The sequence below is a fragment of the Panthera tigris genome, chromosome C1 (genome assembly GCF_018350195.1).
Source record: "Panthera tigris isolate Pti1 chromosome C1, P.tigris_Pti1_mat1.1, whole genome shotgun sequence".
Taxonomy (NCBI): Eukaryota; Metazoa; Chordata; class Mammalia; order Carnivora; family Felidae; genus Panthera; species Panthera tigris.
Window position 1 is genome coordinate 58,348,990 of NC_056667.1, and position 26,246 is coordinate 58,375,235.

General features: G+C 35.7%; 1 protein-coding gene across 4 annotated transcripts; it reads right to left on the reverse strand.

Annotated features, from left to right (window-relative positions):
• Positions 1–1,832: 1,832 nt before the first annotated feature.
• Positions 1,833–19,375, reverse strand: ZRANB2 (zinc finger RANBP2-type containing 2). Of its 4 annotated transcripts, XM_015540938.2 has the most exons (11): positions 19,248–19,375; positions 16,807–16,859; positions 16,607–16,715; positions 15,435–15,517; positions 11,010–11,086; positions 10,583–10,717; positions 9,316–9,485; positions 7,443–7,529; positions 5,373–5,531; positions 4,236–4,309; positions 1,833–3,686 (listed from the first exon to the last, which is right to left on the reverse strand). In XM_015540938.2, exons 1-10 carry the CDS (start codon positions 19,301–19,303, stop codon positions 4,276–4,278), a joined length of 963 nt encoding a protein of 320 aa, XP_015396424.1. In that variant the 5' UTR covers positions 19,304–19,375; the 3' UTR covers positions 1,833–3,686; positions 4,236–4,275. The 4 variants fall into 4 exon arrangements, with proteins under 4 accessions (XP_015396424.1, XP_007099441.2, XP_042853504.1 ...); XM_007099379.3 differs by lacking the exon at positions 4,236–4,309; XM_042997570.1 differs by lacking the exon at positions 1,833–3,686 and having other exon boundaries at positions 3,693–4,305.
• Positions 19,376–26,246: the final 6,871 nt, after the last annotated feature.

Sequence of the window (26,246 nt, forward strand, 5' to 3'; positions counted from 1 at the left end):
TTTTTTAAGGTCAAGTCCTCCCACCCTCACCCCACCATGATGGATCTAGATCCCATCCCCTCACCTATTTGATGATACCTTTCCAACACTTCTTCCCTCCCTCCTCCATCATTTACTTTCTGTTCTATTGGAGAATGGAAGCATACCAACAAAAACCCAGTCTCAAAGAACTTCCCAAGGCCAAAGCTTGGAACGATTTGAGCAATAAAATAACATAGCATTAGCCTATGACCTAAAGTATAAAAGAAATATGCATGAATCCATACAAATATAAATGAGGTGTTTTTTTTTTTACAAACAAATTCCAAGTGAGAGGACAGCCCTCCCCAACAGGATGTGGAGTTCAGTTCCCTGATCCCTACTCTGAAGGTGGGCTGTACCTGGTAACTTGCTTCCAAAGGATGGAGTAGGTAAGGGAAAAATACTAACTACAATGATGAATTTGGGCAAATCTGGATATTATGTACCAGATATTTGATGAGAAAGTAACTTTCCCTGATATTCTTTCCAACTCCCCATTCTAATCACAAGAAAAAAACCAGACTAATTTAGAATAGGGGAATATTCACCAGGACATCCAGCCAATACTCCTCAAGACTGTCAAGTTAGAATGAAAAGCTGTCAAACCACAGGTGACTGCAGAGATAGGACAACTAAGTGCATTGTGGTACCCTGGACTGAATCCTAAACAGAGTAATGGGAAATGGTGAAATTCACATGAAATCTGGATTGTAATTAATAGTAATAATTCAATATTGGTTTCTTAGTTTTGTCAAAAGTGTGTGGTAATGTGTTAATGATGGTGAAAACTGGGTGGGGGTGTATTGGAACTGTACAATTTCTGCAGCTTTTCTGTAAATCTAGTTATAAAATTGGTGTCTATCTGATCTGCCTACCTACAAATAATGACTGAAATTAATACCATCTTACCACATCACTAGATTAAAAAACATCTAACCATTTTGGCTTTGGTTATGAGAGAGAATACTGAAATTTGCCATCAGACTTGAAAGTAAATTCCTATTTAGCAACTTCTGCGGTTCCCATGGGCAAGTTTTAAATGTCCTTAAGTTGTAACCTTCCTTTTTGTAAAATACAAGATACACAACCATGTCTAAAAGTGGCAGGAAGAATCATATAATGCCTGTACATTTATTACATACCCTAAACTGTCTTAACTGAAACCATCCACTCTATTTTCCAGAAATAATAAAATTTCGAGTTCAGGAATGCTAAAAGGTAATGTGAAAACATCTCAGGACTGTATCAAAAAACAGGGCTGAGTGGAGAAATTCCCTGCCTTCTTATCAATATCTATCTACAACAATGGCTGTGGATGCCAGAATACAAAAGATGAGATGTGAAACAAAGACTTTTTTACCTTTATAATTGCACCAAGAGATGGTTTTTCTTACATTTTAGAGCTTGCCCTGAAGGTAAACATTACCAGATACCATGCACATATTATTTAAATGAAAGGATTCTAAATGAGAACTTAAGAAAACTTACTAATTAAAAGTTACTGAGTGTTATAAAGTCACAGTTTTACAAAGAATTCAAGAAGCACACTATGGAGTGTTATTTTACCACATGAAATGAAGTGTGGGATGTTGTTGATAGGAAACATTCAATTTGGGTATTCTCAATTAAAAAAAGTCACAAGAATTTCGAGTATCCATGGCTATAACTGATCATAGCTTTGGAATGTTTTAAACCAAGAACTCCTAAATATAACGTGATGTTACAGAAAGATAAGTGAATATAAAGAATTTACAATGCATAATCAAATGTAACAAGACTGATCTGCTTAAAAATAAAGATTAACTCAGAGCTTAAAAATTCTAATTTATTTCTCACAAATGCCACTTGATGCTTGATTCACAGCTTTATTTACATTTGTCTACAGCATCATTTCTTCATGAAATGAACTAGTACAGCTTAGTTTAACCAAATGAAATCATAATCATCTGAATTGTCTGTAAACTATCAGCTAAATTTATAACCTTGCATTTGCTTAGTACAGCCAAAGTTTCAAATACAGAAAGCACAAGAATAAACCAATGGTAACATGTAGACTCTAGAAGATCATCTGGGCAAATTTAGAAGGTGGACTTTCAAGAAGTCTGAGGCACAATACAAGAGAGTAAAAGTTCTTGTGCAACCTACAGTAAACGCAGCAAAGAAAATTAAGACATAAAAAAACAAGGGGAAGTTCATTGTAAAAATATTATCAAAATACTTCTACATAAGATATTTTGCTTTCATCTTTAGATCAGCTGAAGAGAAAAATCACTCATTTTAAAGTAAAAAACAAATAATTTTGTTTGGTCTGTCTACTAGATAACCTTAAAACTTTAAAATTTTTAATTGCAGTAGACAATAATTTAAAATTAAGGAAAACAAAAACAAAATGTGGGTACTGATCCCCATGACAAAAAGTCCCCAAGCACAATTTGTCGATTTCCCTTAACATACTTACCTTGCATTGTCACTGAAGATACTGTTAAGAGAAGAAACCTTTTTGTTTTTAAACCAGAGGACAAAATGTAGCTCAAGTGACCAGATTTTGAGAAATAAAACGAACTCTGTATTTTAAGCCATAAGTAATTTCAAGTGAATAGGAACAATAAGTATTTCTGCATGTCATGCAGAAATAAGCATTCATTTGTTACTCAGAAGAAAATTTTATGCAGTGTTTGAACATCTCAAGGCAAATAAATGTTCATTTAAATTCACAATCTCTCTGCTGATCTTTCACCCAAAGAAATATACTTCAATTTGTTCCTCATTAACTACGACTTAACTTTATCGATACTACCATATGTGATAACCGGGTTTTTAAAAGATATCACATGAAGCTTCTTAAAATATTAAGATAAAAACATTTTGAAACGGATGTTTTTCTCATCAATATCAGTAAAGAGAGGAACCTGTTTGACATTTTTGCTCAAAATTATTGTCAGGAAAGGGAAAATGAATAACACCCCTTTCCTTCTGCAATTCACAAGATTTTTTTTCTTCATTAAATGTGGTGGTACAAAAAAGTAAAACTGGATAAAAGAGAGACAAAGATTCTAAGGCACCCTCAGCATAGGGAATTTCAAAATGAGAAAGTTTCCGGTTGGCTGTTTTCAACTAGTTTTACTTTTTGTGATAGGAATCCCTTTGACATAGATTCATAGGAACAGGTTGACTCCTTTTCCCAATTAACATAAACAGATTGTTTCCAACTACTTTACCACAGTCTTGCCTCCATGCCCAAAGTTCAGGCAAACCTAGGTTATCCTGTCTTCAGTCAATAGACAGTTCATATTCCGAAATGAAAAAATTAGAGTTCAAATTAGGAAACAAAGTACTCTGTCACAGCTGAAATGGTTTTAAATGAAATAGTTGTAAATAATGAATGATAAATAGAGTATCTATTTTAGGACATTATGGCTTAAAATACTATTTACTTTTAATTTCACAAATAAACACAGCTGTATTGTTGTGAAAAGCAATGAAAGGCATGCACCTCTACTAGCAGTTTTAGCACTTCTGACCAAGTAAGACACCAACTCCTTAAAAAATATGCTTCATGCACTGTACTGTTTTTTTTTTTTTAGATGTAAATTTTAATACATTATTTCTTTTTTGAACTTGAACGGGAACCAGAATGGGATGATCCAGAAGATGACCTGTGGTGCCTGTAAGACATAATGGAGAAAGCAGATAATCTAGTAAGCTAGAGCTGTTATCAGCATTCATTCATAAGACTGTGAGAATATAAAAAATAAAACCTCATTATGCTGACAGAAAGAATAATTAAAATATAAGATACAAACTTATACACATAAAATTAACTAGTGTTCAGACGTTGGATGTGAGCCCAGTAATAGCATAACTGTAATTTAAAATTCTCTATATTTTACAAGTATCTTCTCCTTTCAAGATATAGCCACCTCTCAATTATTTAAGATAATGAAGGAAAGCCTTGCAAAAATGTGTAAAATTACAGATAATATATAACAAAGGCATATAAACTTGGTAATGGAAGTGTGACTAAAATCAATCCTTGTGATACACTATATAGTGTGGTAAGTCTATATGTAAAACAAATACAGCAAGGCTTCTGTGTATGAGACTATATATTCATAAATAATTACGTTTTGGAAATCTAGGTCACACAAGATGATTGTACAATTAGTTATAGGGTTATATTCATGCAGCTAATATGAATAAGTCAATATATCAACCTGGGTAAAGTAGTGGTGTTCCGAGGGGTTGGCCCTGGGCTCAGGGTTGTTTAGTGTTTTCACCAATCACCTGGCTTATGGAATAGAGAACATGTTCATTAAGTTTAGATGACAACAAACTAGGGGGATTGTATGTGGCTAAGATAAAAATTTGCAGAGTGGTAAGAAAGCAACAGAATGAGTTTCACTCAAGTACAGAATAATTGTCTTACAAAAGAACAAACGCACATAAACAACACTAGTTGTGTGTAACCTTAATATCTAAACTTCAAAATGTGGAGAATTAATAATTCTGTACAAGAAGGAATCATGAGGTAATCCTACCACTGAACCCAGCAATAATGAGACTACTTAATCCTTATTTTCACAAGTTGAAAGGATATGGAAAATTGGCAAAGATTACAAAAATAAATCGTTAAAAGTGCCTACATAATTAGATACTGAGAATGTAGAGAAAGTTAAAAACTGAGTAATTAGCCTGTTGCAAAAAAGGCGGACAGGTGACATCTGCACTCTACAAATTTTAAAGATGTCAATACCGATAAAGTGATCTAGTAAAGGTCTTTCTCTTAAAAAAAGGTAGAAAAGATTTGGACTGCCAAGATGAAAAATGTATTAGCTACAAGAACAACTTCCTTATATCTTTATAAAGGGCATAAAACAATAATTTGCCGTGGAAACGCATTTATACATATTTGAGAATAGATTTCCAATGATCTGAAAAGGTTAATTTTTTTTACTAGAGGCCCCAGATTTCTATTTATATTTAATGGAAAATCAAAATCATAAATACGTTTAAAAGTTAACTTCTAAATTACTTCAACATACAGCCTCTGAATTATAATCTTAAAAGACAGAAATAACCGAGAGTTGGCTATAATAATCATATGCAAAAATAAAAATTTAAACAATAAAATGATCAGATAGTGGAAGAGTGGTTTGATCTACAACTTTTCTAAGCAACCTGATCAAAGCACACACGATAAACAAAGTAATCAATGTTTTGAAGTTCAAAGTTGAAAAGTGTAATTTAAAATTGGAACAAAGGAGTTAATGAAAATCTAATCCTTGACTAGAAAGTTTAATCTATTAAACACACTTAAGAACACCCATTCTTATTTCTACAGAAACCCAAACCTTTCGGGTGACCGTGATCTTGTTCGTCTTTTTTTGCGATCACCAGGTGAAGAAGATCTAGAACGACTTCTCTTTCTGTTCCTCTCAGGAGAAGATGATGAACTTGAATAAGATCTTTTTCGTGGGGAAGAAGAGCCCCTGTGGGACCTGGAGCTGGATCTTCATTGATTGAGAAACAAATCAAACATTTCATTAAAAGAAGAAATGAGGCAGATCGTTCAGCTAACAGCTCCAAAAATAAACAAATAGGATTTATAACTGAAAATTTTGTAAGAAGGAATACTTACTGCATACTCAACAGAAGACTTCTGGTTCAATCACGAAAACAATTCTACTTAAGTACAATTACTTTAACATCATTTTTTTAACATTCTAAGTGTTTATCACTTACAACTAAAGCAGAATTTTTTTAACTTGAGGCTATCATTTTAAAGTATACATAAATAGCAAAACCAAAAGGTAATTGCATTTGCATGACTTTATGACTAGAAAACACATTCTCCCATTTGGGAAAAAAATATGTAGGTTATATACAAATTCCCGAGGAAAATAAACATTACAATTCCTTGTGGAATTAAGCAACTTATTAAGTTGCTCTAGAAAAGGCAAGGATAGGGGACAGAAATGAGAAAACAGTATTCAATTGCCAAATAATCAAAAAAATAAAATAAAATGAGTAACTTTAAAACTTTGATTTATATTAACAATATTTTTATGAAGAAATACTATTCATGAAGTATGAAGTGTTGACATTCACATGTTTCAGGTAGAAGTAAATGTGCAAATGTTTAAATGCAAATTTTTTTCTTCGTTTACATATTTTGGTTGAAGGAATTTAGCTCAAACTTCCCAAAAAATTCACCTTTGGGCTTAAAATAAAATCAGAAAGCCCAAAAGGAGAATTCTTTGGAAAGTTATAAGCAATGAAAAAAATGTTTGGGAAGAATATGAAGGCTGTTCTGTAAATCTTAATTCTAGTACTTCCCAAATGGAACTAGGACTTAAAGATCTTCACCTAAGAAGCACTCAAATAAACGTACTAACACAATGATAATACACAATAACAATAAACTCATTTGCTCTCCATTTTGTACTGGCTTAATACAAGTTTGCATATCATTCTTCCTTTAATGTTAAACTGCAGTTGTGCTCTAATGCTACAGATTTGGCTCTATTAAATAGCATTTTTACCAAAAGAACTACCATTATGATTCAGGGTAAATTTCCACAGAAGTGGAATTTTAGTCATTTTCTTATTCTTGTTAGATGCTTTAAATAATAAATCAAAACTTAAAAAAAAGGCAGCATATTTTTACTAAGTTTAAAAAAACACTTTTAAGGAAGTAGACTAGTGTCTCATTTGCTTCTTCACAAACTGCTTCCCTCTACCGGTCAAACTAAATGCAACCTGAAGTTAACAGTAACGATTACCTAAGACCACATCCTACCTAACCAACCATACTTCCTTATTTAGTCTGTAGAATTCAAGAGGAGTGCTTGTTCTAGACATAGTGTTTGTGTAAAATTTTATATTTATAATTTTTATAATAGTGTTAATATTACAAAAAAATAGAAATGGGTACAAGACATTCCAGAAACTTTATCTGATATAAATGACAAAATAGTTTCTGCAAATATTGAAACAACTGCCCTACAAAACAATCTGTTTTGAGGCAAGGTTAATTTTCTTCCTTTCAAAAACACAGTGAACTTTTTCTCTGCATATCTGTAATTTTATTTGAATTACTGCAAACATAACTTTATTAGAGATCTGGTGATAAGACTCTGCTCCATCTTCCTATTTCATCACATTTTAGCTAGTACAAAAGTAACAAACCTTGCATAATGCAAAATAGCAGCCTTAATTCAATCATGGGAATGTCTTGGCACACTGCTGGCAATGGAAACATCTCATGGTGAGAAAATTAAGCCGAGGCAAGTGCATTAGTTTCTAATGCTAAAATAAAATTGACAAGTAGAAGCAAAATAAGAGGAAAAAAAGCAGCAACGCCTTCTGCAGCCTTAAATATTTTTTCTCTCTGCTTTACAGAGAGATGCTACCTCATTCACCTTGATTTCGACCCACGAGATCTCGAACGTTCTCTGGAACTGGAACGAGATCTTGACTGCGAACTGGAAGAGCTTCTTGAACGGGACCTGGAACAACATGGAAGGATTTTTTTTTCCAGGACCACTTAAATGAACTTTGTGATATGAACACTGAAAGAAAAATGTGTATTAGAGTTCATTTTCATATAAAAAGACAACTATTTGAGATACACATTTTCAGAACAAAATATTTTAAGGTAATATTACTTAAATACTTATGCCAAAACTTAAGCTAACATTTAAAAAGAAAACCATCATTTCCCAAGTTTGACTAAATTGCTCTAAAAATCACTCAAAATTGTACAAATAAAAACACTAAGCATTATCTCACTTCATTAACATTGAATACTTTCTGTTCACAATTTTTAAAGCAACCTAGGACTTACACATCTAGGAATTTTGAATGCTGCTGTTTATAATTTAACTTCTCTGATACATCTCTATCAATTTCCCTTAGAAAATTCCTTGTTTCCTCAGTCTCTAGCTAGTATGATACTGTAAGTATGATGACATGTATATGTTTAACTGTTTTTCTATCTACTCAAAGGTTAAAGAATTAAAGAGAAAATACATTAACAATCCTGTCTTAGGTAATTATATTACCTTTAATTTACCCCTTAAAATAATACTTTGTAGAAAAAGATTACTATTGACATCTTAAAATTACTATCTTTATAATTACTTTTGTAAGCTTTCAGGCTTTATAGTGCTCAAATAAAAAATTATCTAATTTTTCTTTTCTAGAGAATGGGTATGCATGTGCACTCAAGCGGGGGATGGTGCAGGATAGGGGCGGGGGGCAGGGAGATGGGGGGAGGGGGAGATAAGGGAGGAGGGAGGGAGGAGGGAGGGAGGAGGGAGGGAGGAGGAGGGTGGGAGGAGGAGGGAGGGAGGGAGGGAGGAGGAGGGAGGGAGGGGGAGGGGGGGAGAGAGAATGAATGAATGAATGAATGAGAATGAGAATATCTTAAGCAGGCTCTAAGTGTAGAGCCCAACGCAGGGCTCGATCCCACAACCCTGGGATTATGACCTGAGCCAAAATCAAGAGTCAGACATTCAGTGGACTAAGACACCCAGGTGTCCCCCAAATTCTCTAACTGTTAAGTGCTTAATTAGCTAATATTTTGACCCTTAAAAACCATTAAAATCCACTGCCCATGATTTCACTGGATCATGAACAGGAATTGTTCATGGGAACATTGTTTACACAAGGATACTGCTTTTGCTCACTTGAATTTTCATTGTTGACTACACAACCAGGTAATATGAAAATTTTACATTACTAACAAAATAATATTCAAGTACAACACCAACTAAATCTTCTTTTTCCTGGATATCTCAAGATAATGAGCATTAAGCCAATATAACTAATATGGCTGAATCGGCTCCTTTATTCGGAATACCTCTATTAAATCATTAAAATATTGTATAGCAAGCAATGATTTAATTAGGGTCTAGAAAATTCCTACACTAGCCTTTAACATCATTAGTAAAAATATAAATCTTAAATCTACTTACAAATTTCTAAATGTAAACTACCTATTTAATCAAGTAGCACTATATATAATTTAAATGAATTTTTTAAAATCTATTTTAATAAAAAGCATGGTGATAAAAATGGACCAAGGGAAGGTTCATATTAAAACTCTGCATTTCTGAAAATATTGGACAATAACTTCATGGCACTAAGAAAAAATTATTTTATAAAAGTTGACTTGAATGAAATCTCAAATAAAAAGGAAAGCTTATTCAGTCAAGAAAAACAAAATTTATAAATAAAGAAGTTAGATACTGACATTTTGACTGGTGTTACCCTTGACCTGTACCCGTTTACCTGGACCTAGACCTTGAACTTGAGGGGGAGGATGAGCGTGATGAAGATCGTGAATGTGAAGATCGAGACTTTGAGCGACTTCGTCTGTTAGATTTCTTTTTATTACTATCTTCTTCTTCACTGGCATCAAGATTATACTTTGAGAGATCAGCATCATCTTCATCCTCATCCTAACAAAAATTCAGTCAATTATTTAGACATTTGGATATTAATGCTATCTACGAGGAATGATAAACAGTCCTGTGTATTGGACACCTCCATATGGATATGTGATGTCATCAACATCTCAGCAAATCCTCAATCCTAAAAATCTGCCTACTATATTCCTCATCTCAACTAAACAGACTGGTTCTTTCAGACATTCCAAAGAAGTAATCCTAGAAATCACACTTATTTCCTCTTTTTCTGTCACAATGTATTACCAGGTAAGCAGTCAAGAATTTTCCATTTTAACCCCTTTACCATGTATTACAGTATAACCTTTAGGTGGTCTTCCTAACTCTAGAAATCCATTCTGCCTCCCCTACATCTCAACATATTGACAGTCACCCCCCTGAACCAGGTCAGATAAACATACCTCATTTGTTTCTTACAAGCTTTAAAAATTGTTCCACACTGATTTGTTTAGTTGCATTTGAGGGCCTCTTATGATCAGACCTCAAAGTGTGTACCCTCAATCTGGATCTATACATAAGGCCATAAAACTTTACACTTTGGACTCAGAGAATAAATACCACCTGATGGTGGTGCCCCTTACCATTCTCCCCTCTGCTCTAACCACACTGGCTTATGTATGATTTTTTTTAACATTGCTGGTTTGTTTCCTATTAAGTGACCTGTATTTACGTTCTCTGCCTGAAAGTGTTCTGACCACAGCTCTTGTAGCCAGCAACTAATATCATTCTATCATTCAAATCTCAGCTCAAATTTTACCTCCTCAAAAATCCCCCATCCACTGAAACCAAAGGAGCTCTTCTCATGATCCGTTACCACGTCTTTATAACATAACTGCTTTCTAAATTATCTTGTTCATTTATGTCTTTCCCCTCTAGAATTTAAGTTCCATTAAAAGAAGGGTGGCTCTTAATTATTACTCTATCTCCAGAGCTAGAATAGTGCTTGGCAGAGTGGATGCTCAAAACCCTTGTGAGAACTAATGAATACACAGAACATAATCTTCACTATGGGACAAAGATCGTCAAAAGGATTCATGTTATAACATAGCTCCAATAAGACTAAGAACAAATAAGACAAGGAAATCATTTACCTCATCTAATTTATATTTAGAAAGATCTTCATCCTCATCCTCTTCTTCTCCCTCAGATTCTTTATCTTCAACTTCCTTTAAAATAGATGCAGGACCAACTGCCTTCCCCCTGTATTTTTTCTTTTTACGTCCAAACTAGAGAAAAAAATTTCATGATATTGCTGTCAGCTGAAAATGTTTAAAATCACTATTTTTTCCTAAGAAATTACTTTTATATGTTTAGGTCAACATGTATTTTTTTAAGTTAATGTTAACAACAATTATATATTTAAGTCAATTATGACTTAAAAAATGGTAAGCTACTTTAGAAGATTCAAAGTACACTAATAAAAAATAAGACACATTTAGTATTATTCCTTCTCAGTTAAAATATTTTTGAACAGGTTTTCTAATTTGTGTTCAACCTGCACACTAATGTATAGCTTACCTCATCATATTCACCATCAGATTCTTCTCTTTCTATATATTCAACATTTTCTCTTTCATTAAAACCACCACCATAACCTAAAAGGGGAGGGCATAAACTATTATCCTAGGACAATTCATTAAAATAATGAAAATATATATATCCAACAACATCACCTCCAAGCAACAGAGAAAAAGAAAAATCTCATCAATGACATTTGCCTATCTAATAAATTACTAGTTTAAAAAAAAGCGTATTAAAAAACCTCACTACAAAAAACAGTGTCAAAGTTAGATACCTTAGCTGAAAAAGCCCTATTGCTACACTTCTAGTTCTTCTCATTCTCAATTTCAAAATGTCCTGTATTACTTAGCTTATGCATGGAATACATGGGTGGAAAACATCTATTCATATCTCTGCCATAACCAAGTTTCACAATGACTTTCTTCTGTAGTTCATCATAATTCTTCCGGGAAGAGTGTGCTAAGAACACAGACTCAAAATTTCACAGATTACCAGTTGCAGATAGTCTGAAATCTTTTGATGTATTGAAATTTTGCTGGGCTAAAATGTAGCTAGGGCTTGGAATATTCCTAATTATACAAATACAATGACATAATAAAGGGCATCCAAATTGGTTTTAATACAATTGTTTTTAATCTATTGTTAAAAGTCACTCAGGTTCTCTGAATTAACCAGTAAACTTTTATTTTTTTATTTTTAAAATTTTTTTTAATGTTTATTTATTTTTGAGACAGAGAGAGACAGAACATGAACGGGGGAAGGTCAGAGAGAGAGGGAGACACAGAATCTGAAACAGGCTCCAGGATCCGAGCAGTCAGCACAGAGCCCGACGCAGGGCTTGAACTCACAGACTGCGAGATCATGACCTGAGCCAAAGTCGGACGCTTAACCGACTGGCCACCCAGGCGCCCCAACCAGTAAACTTTTAAAGTGAAAATATTCTATTAAAAAATAATCAAGTTCTGCAAACCACTATTCTTTCATGTCACAACCAACATCTACAATTAGGATTGCGATTTTTCACATAAGCTTAAGAGAAGGTGAAGTTAATTTTAGAGAAAGTGAGGGAATTTTGAACTAAATCTCCCACTGAAAAAATAGAGAGGTATGTAGGCAAAAGCAACATAATCTAACTATTGCACATACTGCAGAGCAGTACCAGCACATAAAGTCAGTGTTTCTGGGATTTAAGGATTTCATGAACCAGCAAAATGCTAAATACATTTATAAACAAAAAAGTATTCTTAAAGAATTTAGGATGTATGACTTTAAATTTACTAATCACAGGCATTTAAAAAATGATCACTTACCCTATCATCTTTTTCTGACAGTCACAAATAGAAAGTACATTAACTGTCTGGACAAAATAATGTAATAAATTTAACTTAAAAAAAATCACATTAATCTTGTTTTCACTATACTTTGTACCAGCGAAAACTGCAATGTGTCGGTATTTATCTCTCAAATAATTGCAATATGACTCCTTGCCTCCTCCTCCTACCTTATTTCAGAGACCATATGGATTTTAATTGTAATATACAAGAATTTTCTTTTGTTTCTGTAAGGATGACATACGAATGAGAAATGTATTAAATACAGTTACAACTTTCTTTAGCAAAATCTTGGCTCCAGTTTTTCAGAAATCAAATATAAAAAACCAAAAACAAGTACAAATGGGTATACGCTGAACCTCAAGAAAACAGCTCACACATTTAACGCTAATTATAGATTACAAACTCTGTGAAAAGTTATTACATCAACATGTCCTGAGATTAAGATATGAATACTCTGATAAACAACAAATTTTAAGAGATAACTAAAGATCTAATAAGCATCAAAATACTTAAAAGTAGGAGAAAAACTTAAAAAAAAAATCCACAGGATCTAGATGGAAAATAATTCACATAGCGAAAAAAAAAAAAGCAAAGTGAACAAATACAATGCAACAGCATGATTGTCCTTAGGCCAGTAGTACAGAAAAATGCTTGAATAAACTAGACTGTTAATATGCGGAACATGTGAAAATATTAAAACAACCCTACTTAACACCAACAGACTTTTAAGAGTTCTCTGTTCACATTTAGTAATCTATACTTGAAAAATGATACAGCAAATAAATTATGGCAAGATTTTGACGTTAACTGTTACACATAATTTTGCATAGGTACGTAAGGACAATTATTTTAAAATAAATATCATAGCAAATATAAAGCTATTCTCATCTCATACGGGCTACAGAAAAAAAAAAAACCTAGTAATTTAACAAGGACGTTGCTAACGTATAACTATTCAAAAAATAGGAGAAGAGGTGCGCTTGGGTGGCTCAGTTGGTTAAGTGTCCAATTCCTGATTTCGGCTCACGTCAGGATCTCACGGTTCAGTTCACGGGTTTGAGCCCTGCCTGGAGCTCCACGCTCACAGCATGGAGCCTGCTTAGGATTCTCTTTCCCTCTCTCTCTGCCCCTCCCCCATTTGTGCACATGATCTCTCTCAAAATAAACATTAAAAAAAAAAGAATTGTACAAAATTATTTGTACAATATTTAATGTGATAATGCAAAGTCAGCAATCTTTCAGTAGTGCATCAAGTTTTCTTTTATTCACAAACTATCCCACGCCTAGGAAATGTTCTCCAGAACCCTGGACTTCCTTACTAAAAATAGTAGAGACACTAGAGAGCAATGCTATAGGTTATTTCACAACTTCAATTGCGACCAGCAAAGACAACTGGTTATAGCCAGGGAAGTGGGAATGGCTCAAGACAACAGAATCACAGAAGGAAAAAAAAAAAAAAAAAAAAAGAATGAGTAAAGAAAAAGTGAGAAGGCATCAAACTTCAAGGACTTTAGTTATTACACTACTGCTCTTACAATAGTGCAACTTTAAAGGAGAAATCACAAAATAGGTCAGAGAATATGAGTAGATAAAAGGCTTTTTGGAAATACAATTTAAAAAACTTAAAGATTCTGGACTTTATCCTAAAAACAAAAGTTTTATTTATTTTTATTTTAGAGAGTGAGCAAGCAAGCAGGGGAGAAGGGCAGAGGCAGAGACAGACAATCTTAAGCAGGGCCCACACTCAGCATAGAGCGTGATGTGGGGCCAGATGCCAGGACCCTGGGATCATTACCTAAAACGAAATTAAGAGCTGAACACTCAACCGACTAAGCCTCCCAGGCACCCGAAAACTGTTTTAAACATATGGAGCTTTTAGTTTGGAAAACAAAATAAAATACCTCTGGCTGCAACTGGGCAGGAGGGGAATATGTACAGACAGAAACTAAGACAAGATATAGTGGTATCCTTATCTAGGGTAGTCATGGAAAAGAATTTTGAGGGGAGTAGAGGAGAGATAAGGAGTTACTAAGAAGGACATTTACGTTTCTGTCTTATGCAACAAGCATATGGTGCGTGGTACTAATCATGAGAAAGAGATCACTAGAAGAGGGCCAGGTCCTGGGGGAAACTCATGAGTTCGGTTTGGATATAATAAGTTTGACATTTACTTGGTGATGTTGAATAGACAGCTGGATATATGGGTCAAAGAAGTCTCAGCTGAAGACACACATTTGGGTATCATGGTGTGCTGAAGTTACTTAAAGTTAGGACTTAGAAAGAAAACTGAGGGACTGGGTCTTGAAGAACCCCAACATTCTGTGGTCAGGTAGAAGGGGATGGCTCTAAAAAGGACACAAAATAAACTATCAGAAAAAAGATGAAAAAAACATAAGATATATACCTTAAGAGGTGAATGAAAGAAAGGAGACTCTTATCAGAAGGCCTCAACCTGTCCAATAAGTACAAAGGCTCAGAATGAGAAGAGTAGGGTGGGATTTGAGGATTACAAAAGGAAAAATATCTAGGACATTAGGTTATAATGTTCTCACATGTGACAGTATCAAAAAAATTAAAATTAAAAAAAGAACGAGGGGAAGAAAACAAGAATTTGCTAAAGTCTAGAAGGGCCAAGTCCAGATGATTCTTAAAGGGCTAGTGAGTCTTCCCTCTGCCCTTATTAATGTTCACTATTTGTTAGCACAGAGCTCTCTAATGCTATACTCTGTAAACTGTGATACTGTTAAACAGAAAATGACTTTGTGTATGGCAGAAAAACATTAAGGTAAAAAAACCTAAGGGCAGAACAGACAGAATCCTCAATTACTGTACTCTTATAAGAAGGTGACAGAACTGCTAATTCAAATTTTATTTCTTTTAAGATCACTTAGGGGCACCTGAGTAGCTCAGTGTTAAGCATCTGACTCTTGATTTGGCACAGGTTATGATCTCCTGGTTCATGAGATGGAGTACCAGATTGGGCTCTGTGCTGGCAGCACGGAGACTGCTTGGGATTCTTTCTCTTTCTCAAAATAAATAAACATTAAAAATATTAAAGTCACTTCGTTAGAATGTAATTGAATTTTACCTGTTCTTTCTTCTAACTTAGCATACTTTGGAGTATTACACATGTTACACTCTGATCTTCTGGCCCAATTCACATTACTGCACCTTTGGAAGGGAAAAATACCAAATTAGTAGACTATAACACAAGAAAGAGAGTTAATTTCTAGATAGTTTAGAATTTTAAAATAAAAACTAGGATAAAACCACTACTATAAAGAAATATTTATTAAGGATAATGTAAACAAAGAAAATGTACTAGTGCACATTTTCTAAGAGAAAATATGGATTCCAACAAAAGACAACTATTTAAGCAGAAGCAAAAGCTAAACAGTATGAAGAGTGCCTTTGTCATTTTTTCAATAGGAGACAAATTATATATACACAGATTTTGATGTCTTAGAGGGAAAAATCACCTTTTAAATTAAAGGTTTTACTAATTTCTCAGTCTCCAAATTTACCTCAAAAGACAGCAAAGTTATACCTTCCAAATAACATCAAAAAAAAAATATTTTTTTTGAGGAATCAGTTCAAGCACTAAATTTCACAGCATACCAAATCCAGTGACCTAATCTGTTGACAAAAAATTTTCCAGTACAATTTTAATCCATATAGGATCAGAAATTTATTTTATGACCCTCTTCTGATTCAGTCCTTTTTTATATATTTGATTCATCTGCACAACAGAAAAGATGGAAGTTGGAAAAAAATATCTATACAGAACTTGAAAATCAAACATATTAAGAATGCCTAATTACAGATATTTATGACACACAACTTATGATTCTAAAATTACTCTGTAAACAGGTCAAATGAATTTTAAGTGTATTTCACATTAATGATAGAAGCTAAAAGTTTTCATATTTTTTAATAGAAAGAAGTAGGCTTTGGTGATTTTAAATAGCCCTTCATCCTTTTTTTGAAATGCAAGCTCACCTTAAGCATTCATTTACTGGTATACATAATCCATCATAGTATAAACTAATACTACCATTAAAAAAATAGAATTTTTAAAAGTTCTTTATACTTCTATACAGACTAAACTTCTATACTTCAGATACAGACTAAACAGTACACAGATCTTTGACTTAGAAGGTTTCCTCAAGTTTGTCAATGTGACAAAGAATCGGAAATATTAATAAGTAGTGGCTAGATATGTTATTATGGAAGAAAAAGTGGATAATTTAAAACACATACGTTTTGCACTGCCAGTCATTAGCACTAAAAAGGCCCCGGCTCTTTTCTGCAAGTGTCTTTCCTATTTCAGTACCCCCAGCTTTCATCATCTTAGCCTCAGTTGTTTTCTCTGAAAATAGGAAAATGATACATGATTAATCTGGGGAAATTTTAAAAATGATCTGTATATAGTCTTAAAAGAAGCTTCCTTAAATGCTTACCCCGACCACATCTATTACAGCTGGTTCTTCTAGCAAAGTTTACATTTCCACATCTGAAAATAAAGTAAAAAATATTTAGAAAGAGATTTAAAACTGAAGAATTTTTAAAATTCTCTATACACAACTTTTTAATGATTCCTTACTATACACCTACATCCAGAACTTCTCTAACACCATCTCATTCATGTTATGTCAATGTTAACTACGAAAAAAAAAAATCATCACAATTTAGGTGGAAAAAATGAAAGATAAATATAAAATTTAAGTCAAAAGTCCAGGATAAGAAACTCCAATTTCTCACTATCTAGTTACGTGATCCTAGTAAGTCGCTTAAGATTTCTGTGTTTCAGTGTTCTATTAGCACATGTGATCGATTACAACAAAATCCCCTTGGCAAAGCTGAAGTGAGATATCCACTTTAGCAATTACTGAGGAGGCACCAGAGAGTTAGAAACAAAACCAAAACAACTTCAAAGTAATTCCTAGTATAGAAAATAAGGAAATACATACAAAAATGTGTTAAGTATGATAAGAAATACATAATCCTAAGGATGGACCAGTGGGGAGAATATAGCTTCATGAGTCTTGATAAAATGCTCTTTTTACAAGCAGAAGATAGAATGGTAAGGAAAGATGATAGGTTATATGGACTAAAAACATACGCAGGTTCAATAACTATAAGGAAATGGGAGTTGTGTAGGGGCATTTACCAAACCTCTGAAACCTAGTTGAAAAAAGTAACAACCACAACCAATAAACCCAACATATGGAGTAACACAGTGTCACTTTATGTTTATATTCAGCAAACTTAAGTAAACAAAAAACTTATCAAGTTCATTTACATGGTCTTGATAGTGCATCTGCATATTGGTAAAACCATGTTAAATGCTGAGTGATATACAAAGCTTAAATTTTAAAAAATTGATTACTTTTCTTTGAAAATACATATCTGAATATACACATTGTAGAAATATTGTATCCATATCTTTGTAATTGAGTTGAATGCACTTAGACACCTACTTCAAATATTTGTGTATGCTGTCATTAATGACACTGTCAAAGGTAAAGCATTGTACAAGTAATCAATCAGTAACATTAAAATCAGAAGTTGTGCTATACCTTTTGAATGGTTTCAGTAGTATTTACCACTGAGCAATGGTATTCATGGCATATGAATTGGTCCCATTCAATACTGTCAGATACACCTGATCCTTCAGATCATCCTAATCTTTATGCAAATAGGCGATCAATTTGTTATGAAATAAACACAGTATTTCATTTAAACTACTTACAAGGTGGTCAGAAGTCAAATACCCAGGAAATGTGGACTTAATCTCCGTTACAGACATTAGATGATTTAATTCTCTTAAACTAAAACCCAATAGCTACCAATTAAGAGTATCTGCTGTATTTCATTGCTCTACACACTATGCTATCCTATATTCATTGAAAGGGAGCTATTCTATACCATTTTTTTTTAACAGTTAAATAACCTACTTAAAGTTACATATCTGTAAGCAAGGGAACTGGAATTAAACCCACATTTGTTTGCTTAAAAGTTTCTCTGTGAATTTTTATCTTTGGCTAGCCTAAGGACAAGAAATCTGAGACTTTTATTTGAACGTGAGTTGTACATTCAATTTTTGGACAACTACTTTCCATGTATTTCCAAACAGGTACATGTATCTGAGCACCCTCCAAAATAATCTAGCAATTTAATAGAGCACACAGACTTCAGCAGCAATGTCAAAAGGCTGAGCCACTAAACACGTGCTTCTCTGCTGCAGGCATCTCCAGGCAAGCAGAAACACAGGCCTCCTGCCTTTCGGCTCTAAGCAGGCGAAACGTTCGATTCTCGTGGGGAAATTAAAGATTACTAGAGAAAAAAGTCAGAATCTCCTAAATCCAAGAAGGGTAGCGTTTAGGGGCAAGTATAAACAGTACGGGAGAAAGCGGAAATTAAAAAGGAAGCAAACAAACAAACAAACAAAAAAACACAACAAGGCGAATTATGAAAAAACAAAAAACGAGTTCGAGAAAGCAGCTTCCCGCGAACAAAAGTAAAGTTCTGCAGGAAAAAGTCACGTGGGGCAGATCCAATAGCAAGCTGGGCACGACTCTGTAGATTTCCTTATCGCTGAAACCTGGCCGAGGCGGGGGTGGGGTGTGGGGGCAAAAGGTAGGCCATCTCGCTCTCGAAAAAGAGGGGCTGTCTTGGAGAGTTAATGTCGAGGAAACTTGGGAGACATTCTCAAAACAAAGGCTCCCGAAATACCTCATCGAGAAGAGGCTGGAGCCTCCTTCCCGCCTGGGAGCCGGCGGTTCGCCTTCTCAACCCGGCCTGAGGTACTGGAGACCATAAAAACGGAAAACGCCGAAACAACCCGAGAAAGCCTCCACCGTTAAACCCTGCCCCAATTCGGGACTCTTCATGAACTCACTTTTTGTCAGGGCAAATCCAGTCACCGTCACTGACTCGGAAATTCTTAGTCGACATCTTGGACGCCGCCACCACAGCCACCCGCAGCTACGTCTTCGCAGGAGGAAGCGGGCAGGGGACTTTCGGCACTCCGGGGCTGTCTCCAAGACGCCTGATTCTGACGCACCACTGCACCAGGCTTGATAATGAGGACACTCGGCCGGGATTGAGTTTCAACGTTATTGTCTAAAGTAAAATGCTTGTGCGACTGTTTCCTGGCCGAAGGAATTATAGTACAAATGTATTCTCTGGAGCTAAACTAACAGGCGCCGCAGGGACAGCCAAAGCGGGAGGCCTTCGTGGCACTGGAAGCCTCGGAGAGCCCCCTACAGGCGGGAGGACCCGAAAAGAAAATACTTCCGCTCAGATGGGCGGAGCTAGGGAGCCGAGGGGGAAGTGGCGGTAATCAGGTTTGAGTTTGGGATGGCGCGCTGCTTAGGCTAGGTTTAGGGGGTGAGGTATGGTGGACTAGTGAAGTATTTGTAGAAGTTATTTTATTTTATTTTTTTTAATTTTTTTAACGTTTATTTATTTTTGAGACACAGGGAGACAGAGCATGAACGGGGGAGAGTCAGAGAGAGGGAGACACAGAATCTGAAACAGGCTCCAGGCTCTGAGCTGTCAGCACAGAGCCCAACGGGGGTCTCGAACTCACAGGCCGCGAAATCATGACCTGAGCCGAAGTCGGCCGCTTAACCGACTGAGCCATCCAGGTGCCCCTGTAGAAGTTATTTTAATAAAGGATTGGGAACTCTGTTCTTTAATTATGCACTTGGTACACGGGTGTCATTTAGAAACGTACTCTTTTTTGATACATACTTAGATGTAACAAATAGGCAATGTACACGTGGGAAACCAGTAATTTTAGAAGTAGGGTATTGCCAATATTGTTAAAAAATTACCTGTGCCTTTTACCCCTTGCATTCCTCCAGCGGTAACATTCTCCTCTGTTTGAGGTTTAATCTTTTGCTTTTTGAAAATTTAGTTTATGTACGTTTAACTTACAAACTGTTGAGCTTTACAGGGATAGTTGGTTGTTAAGTAATTTGCAGCTTCCCCCCTCCCCCCTCAACAGTATACTTCCAAATTCGTTTTAGGGTGTCACATATATTTGCATGTAGCTGTAGTTCCCTAATTTCACTGCAATATACTGGTGATATTTCTATGTGTGACAGTTTATCCCTTTTATTTAGCAGGTTTGTCATTACAAACAACGTCGGTATGAACCTTCTTAGAATGCACGGATTCAGTTACCAGAATGTAAGGATTTTTCAGAGTACAATATATATCTAGAAAGACCATTTTTCAACTACTTTCTAGTTATGATATCTGTCTTAAAGTCTTTAATAATTATAACATCTTAGTCATCTAGGATTTGGCAGCTGGTGATTTTGTTTTTCCTTGAAAACTGGTTATATTTTCCCACTTCTTTGTATATTGTTATGTTGCATAGACTCTGGGTCCTATTCAAAGCCTTTGGGGTAAGTTGATCATTTTGTTTTGTTTCTGGAGTCAATCAGTCCAGTTTGATTCAGATACACAAGTTCAGTCTCACCTTCTGTGGGTGCTGGTCCCTATGAGTTCAGTTTTCAAAGGCTTTGTTATTCTGCTTTGAGTCTGTCCTGTACATACAACCCTCAGCGATTACTTTAGAACTTGGGCAGTACAGTAGTCCCCCTTATCTGCAGTTTTGTCTTGTTTCAGTTACCTGTGATCAACTGTGAGAAGCAGATGATCCTCCTTATCCTCAGAAGGTCATTAGCTTAACACTGTGTTATAAATGCCTGTCGTTCACCTCACTTCATCTCGTCCTGTAAGCATTTTACCATCTCACAACATCACAGTACAAAAATATATTTTGAGAGTGAGGGAGAGACCACATTAACAACATTTATTACAGTATATTGTTGTAATTGTTCTATTTCACTATTAGGTCTTGTTGCCTAATTTATAAGTTAAGCTATAAATTATAGGAATGTATGTATAGGAAAAAACAGTATATATTGGGTTTTATCTGTAGTCTCAGGCATCCACTGGGGGTCTTGGTCATATTTCCTATGGATAAGGGGAGAGAGACTACTGTAGTTTAAATTGCAGTTCCGTTCACATGTCTTTTGCCATAGAGCTTGTGTCTTTGCTAAAGATGCTTAGTTCATGTGTGAGAACAGAATTTATGTTGGTTTCTGCATAGAATTAGGGGGATCCCCTTCTACATTCTCCCCTTGTGATATTCCACTCATGCTCTTTTTTGCAGTGTCCCCTTTTATTAATCCTTCTGCCAGAAATATGAGGTTTTTCTTGGGAGTTTTAGCTGCCTTCCATAGTTGCAATAGCTGACTAGGGCCCGCACTGGGGCAAAGAGGTGAGAGAAAAAAATGTGATTCCCTCTGTACTCTTCAGATCACAGAGGCCTCCTTTCCCAGCTCCCTTCTTTAGAAACATAGGTGTTCTCTTGGTCCAAGCCTAGGCCTCAACTCTCAGGTCAAAGCCCAGAGGGAGAAAAGGAGGGGAAAAAAAGCCAGGTATTCTCCCACAGAAGCTCCTTTTCTCCATTCATCTTGCTAGAAATATAGGATTTCTCTTAATTTTTAATGCCTGTGCTACCATTAGTTTTACTAGATGTCAGGCCTCACGTCAAAGCTGTGAGAGAAAATAGGAAAGACAAACAGGGCATTTCTCCAACTTTTGATTCTCACCAATCTGCCGTTTTTAATTTACTTTTCAGAGCCCTCAGGTAGTTGCTTTTTGTATTTTGTCCTGAGCTTTTAGTTGTAATCAGTAGGAAAGAGTGGTGTAATCATCTTGACTGGCAGTGCAAATCCAGGGAATGCAAATTACTACTACATATCCATCAGAATGATTAAAATGAAAAGTTCAGACAATTTCAAGTGTTGGACAGGGTGTGGTACAACAAATTCTTATATATTCTTATACATAGTGGAAGTGTCAATTGATGTATCTTCTTTGGAGAACATTTTGTCAGAGTCTATTAAATCTGAACACCTGCATACCTTATGATGCTGAAAATCCACTCCTGAGTATACTCCCAACAGAAATGCACATATGTTCACCAAAGATGTATATAATAATGTTCATCGCTACACATTCCTAATGGCTCCAAACTAGAAATTCCCCATTGCTTATTTATGATAGCCTGGATAAATAAATTGTCATATATTCATACACTGGAATACCATATATAGTAATGAAAATAAATTGCAACCACATTAAACAGTGTGGCTGTCATTCAAAAGTGTAATATTGAGTTGAAAAAGCCAGATACAGGATGCTTGGGTGAGTCAGTTGCTTAAGCATCTAACTCTTGATTTTGGCTCAGGTCATGATCTCACAGTTCATTAGATTGAGCCCCATGTTGGGCTCTGTACCGACAGCACAGAGCCTGCTTGGGATTTTCTTTCCCTCTTTCTCTCTATTCCTTCTTAGCTTGCATGCTCGCTCTCTCTCTCTCTCTCTTTCTCTCTCTCTCTCTCTCTCTCTCTCTCAAAATAAATAAATAAATAAACATTAAAAAAAAAGAAAAGAAAAGGCCAGACACAAACTAGTACATTTACATGAAGTTCAAAAGCAGGCATAACTAATCTAGGATAATAGTTACCTTAGAACGTGGAGAGAAAATAGCAACATGGGGGTCTTTTGGGATCCTGGTAATATTCTTTGTCATGATTTGGGTTATGGCTACATAGGTGATCTTCATTTTATAAAATTGCATTGAGCTGCACACTTTGATTTGGGCATTTCTTAAAATAAGTTTTAAAAATACTTATATTTATCCATCTCACCATATCCCACCTATCCCCTCATTCAATAGATGCTTGCTAAATCTTATACCAACTTCAGGGACAAAGAGAGCGATCACAGACCTGCTTATGACATGGTGAGTATCACTAGTGAATACCTTGTGGCCCTAATGGTGAATGAGCTTTCTTATAGTTGTGATTTTGAGTCTACCATAACTCATATTAAGGCATATTACATGGCTATTAAGAAAAAAAATCTTTTGTTGGTTCTAGAGTTAACTGAGAGTTTAAGGTGGCAATGATCCAGTCTCTGAGGTTTATATTTGTAGATTCAAGGAGAATTTTCTTAAAGTACAGATAAATCAAGCACATTTTGTTTTTGCATGTTCAGTCACATTCGGGGAAAAAAAAAAGAAACCTCGCTACTCAAAAACAATGAAAAATAACTTTTTATAAAGTTCCAAATCATAAATTCACTGCAAGAGTCATCATTGAGATATAGTAAAGTATTTTTTTTTTTAGTTGATCAGAATTGTTTCCCTAATTATGGTACATAAATCCTTGTATTATAAAATATGTGAAATTGTGACTTAACAAGCAACCATAAAAAAGTTTGCTCTTGAAATAAATAGTTTTAAACAAAAGAACAAGGAATTTAAATAAATAAATAAGGTAGTCAGTGAATTTAACACTCATGCCTAAGAAATTCCCTAGTTTTAATCTAGGAGCTTGTGGAAAGTAAAATTTACTTCTTAGGTCACGAGGACAGTAGTGACCTTAGGCAATGTTGTGGAGTCTGAATTTGTGGCAGTGCTTAGTGCAATATGTGCAGATATTCCAGGATGGAGGGTCAGGGTGGCGATAACCTCCAGAAAGGTACTCGGAATTTGGAAATGGTAATAAAATACCGTCATTTGAGGTTGGAAGGATTAGCATGCAATTAAGTAGATCAGCCATCTGAAAATAGAATTAACTCATGCTAACATCTGATTTGTAAGGTGCACAAAAATCTCCTATATCCAGTCTGTGTTTTTGAGGGAATTCTTGTAACAGGTAATAATAGCTACCATTTATTAATCACTATATATTCAGTAGTGTGCTAAGAGCTTTACATCCATTATCACATTTAGAATCCCATCAATCTTTAGGAAAGATATTGTTAGCTTTGTTTACAGATAAGAAATCAAGGTTTAGAAAGTGTAAGTACCTTGTGAAATGCTATAAAATGTAACATACGGTGACTCTGGAGTCAGATTTCTTGGTTTCCAGTCCCAGTTCTATTGTCTGTCAACTATGTGACCTCAGACAAATTACTTAATCTGTGTTTTGTTTTTTCATGGAGGAAATAAAGATGATGATAATAGTACCTGTACTTTAGAATTGCTCAAAGGATTAAGTGAAATAACTCACTTAAGGTGCTTGATAAACAGAAGTCAATAAATAATGGTTATTATTAAATTAGAGGCTCACAGTAATGGATGTTAGAGCTAGTGAATAATATCCAGTTAATGTACCAAATTCAATCAACTGTAGTTAGTAAAAATTTTCTGGGAGAATCATATGTCGTCAGAAAAATGGTTTGGTAACAGTGGACAAAACATAAGAATATATCTGGTAATGACCAAAAGAGAAGGCTATTTGAGTTCAAGGATTACAACTAATTTTCAAAGAGAAGTAGTTCTAAAATAGAAAAGGAATTTCTATCCAACTTGAAAGAAAACTCCCTTAAGACTACCCATTCTCTTTCTTCTAATTACACACTCACCAGACAACCTCTGACTGATCATTTTCTCTCCTGAGTACATTTAAACCACCACAGCAAAATACCCAGAATGAATTCTCCATACTCAGTATTCTTTTAGATTTAGCTGTCTTTGTAGATTGATAAATTGACATTCTGAGGTGCATATCACTTTCGTATGGGTCCTCTTAACATGTTGATCCTCAAGAGGTTAATTAACACTGGTGGAAATGATAAAGTTGAGTCCCTGAACCTACAAAGCTAAGAATCTGGCTTTGGATATTGTACTACAGCTCTTTATGCTTACAAGTAACAAAAATCACAATAAAATGTCTTAAACAGCAAGAAGGGGAGGGAGTTAATATTATAAAGAGAAGGCGTTTGATGGAATAGCAGGGCAAGAGTGCAAAGCAGATTCAGGAGACTGAAAGAAGCATGCTTGCACTCTTTCGGCAGTCTCTTGCCACTACCTCTCTGCTTACACATCATTCTTTTCTATGTATAGACCGGCTTTCCCTGCCATAGGACATTCATAGGACAAACAGAAGTAGTACATACTGACTTTAGACCTGAGTAAGTGGGGCTCTCGATGAACCCTGTACCCCTGGGAGGCCTGCCCTTTGGAGAAACTTCTTCAAATGTTCTAGGTCCCCTCTGGTGCCCTGGAGCCGGAACTTAGTCCTGTGTGGATCTTGGCAATAGAAGCCCTGGAATGTTCTGTTGTTGCTGGTGGTGGGGTTTGGCCTGGTCAACAGGCCCTTCTGGGTGGGATGCTCTAAACCTGGACCTTATTGGCCTCAGTCCCTGTTTCTCCCTTGCAGAGTCCTCTCGACAATAACCCACTCACACTGCCCGGGGTCCACCAGGTGCTGAGGACTGGGACTAACACCAGTGGGTATGGGCTCGGGTTGCATGGCCCTTTGCCTGTTGCTGGTGAGCCAAAGCTCCCACTGGCCAGGGCAGTATTTCTTTCATGAGACTGCACCAAATTTAGCTGCCAGAACAGGGCTGATTCACTGATTTGGGGATGATTTTCAGTAACACCGACAGAGGACAAGTTGAGGACCGTGGCTACCCACTGTCCTCTGTGGGCTGCCTGTGTGAGCTGGTACATGGGCACCTTACCTGTCTGTGTTCAGATCCAGGAGCCTCCTCCTGAGGAGCTACTGAGAGAAGTACAGGTAGCCCACGTGTCTTTTATACTGGGGTCCTCCCCACCACCCCGGCGTTGGTGCCCAGGGCAGTCACACCACCCTTTTGCAAGCTATGTGTTATATGTCAGGTAATTCTGGTCATGGCCATTCTTGTCCCCTCCCAGAACTTTCCAGACTGTAGTACTGCAAAGTCAATGTCCCCTTTCTGTCAGTCATTTTTTGTCTTTTATCAATGTGGTAACATTTTGCTGTCCTGGATTGGTCTCAAGCCCTGTGGAGCATGTGATAGATATGGCTTACCTGAATGG

Excerpts from the sequence above, each read along its gene's own strand:
- ZRANB2 (XM_007099379.3), bottom strand. The coding sequence starts at position 19,303 with ATGTCGACTAAGAATTTCCGAGTCAGTGACGGTGACTGGATTTGCCCT. Across the intron at positions 10,718-11,009 it reads CTGATGGTGAATATGATGAG|TTTGGACGTAAAAAGAAAAA; the intron begins GTAAGCTATACA and ends TTTTTTCTCTAG. Across the intron at positions 7,530-9,315 it reads AGTTCAAGGTCTAGGTCCAG|GTCCCGTTCAAGAAGCTCTT; the intron begins GTAAACGGGTAC and ends ATGTTGTTCCAG.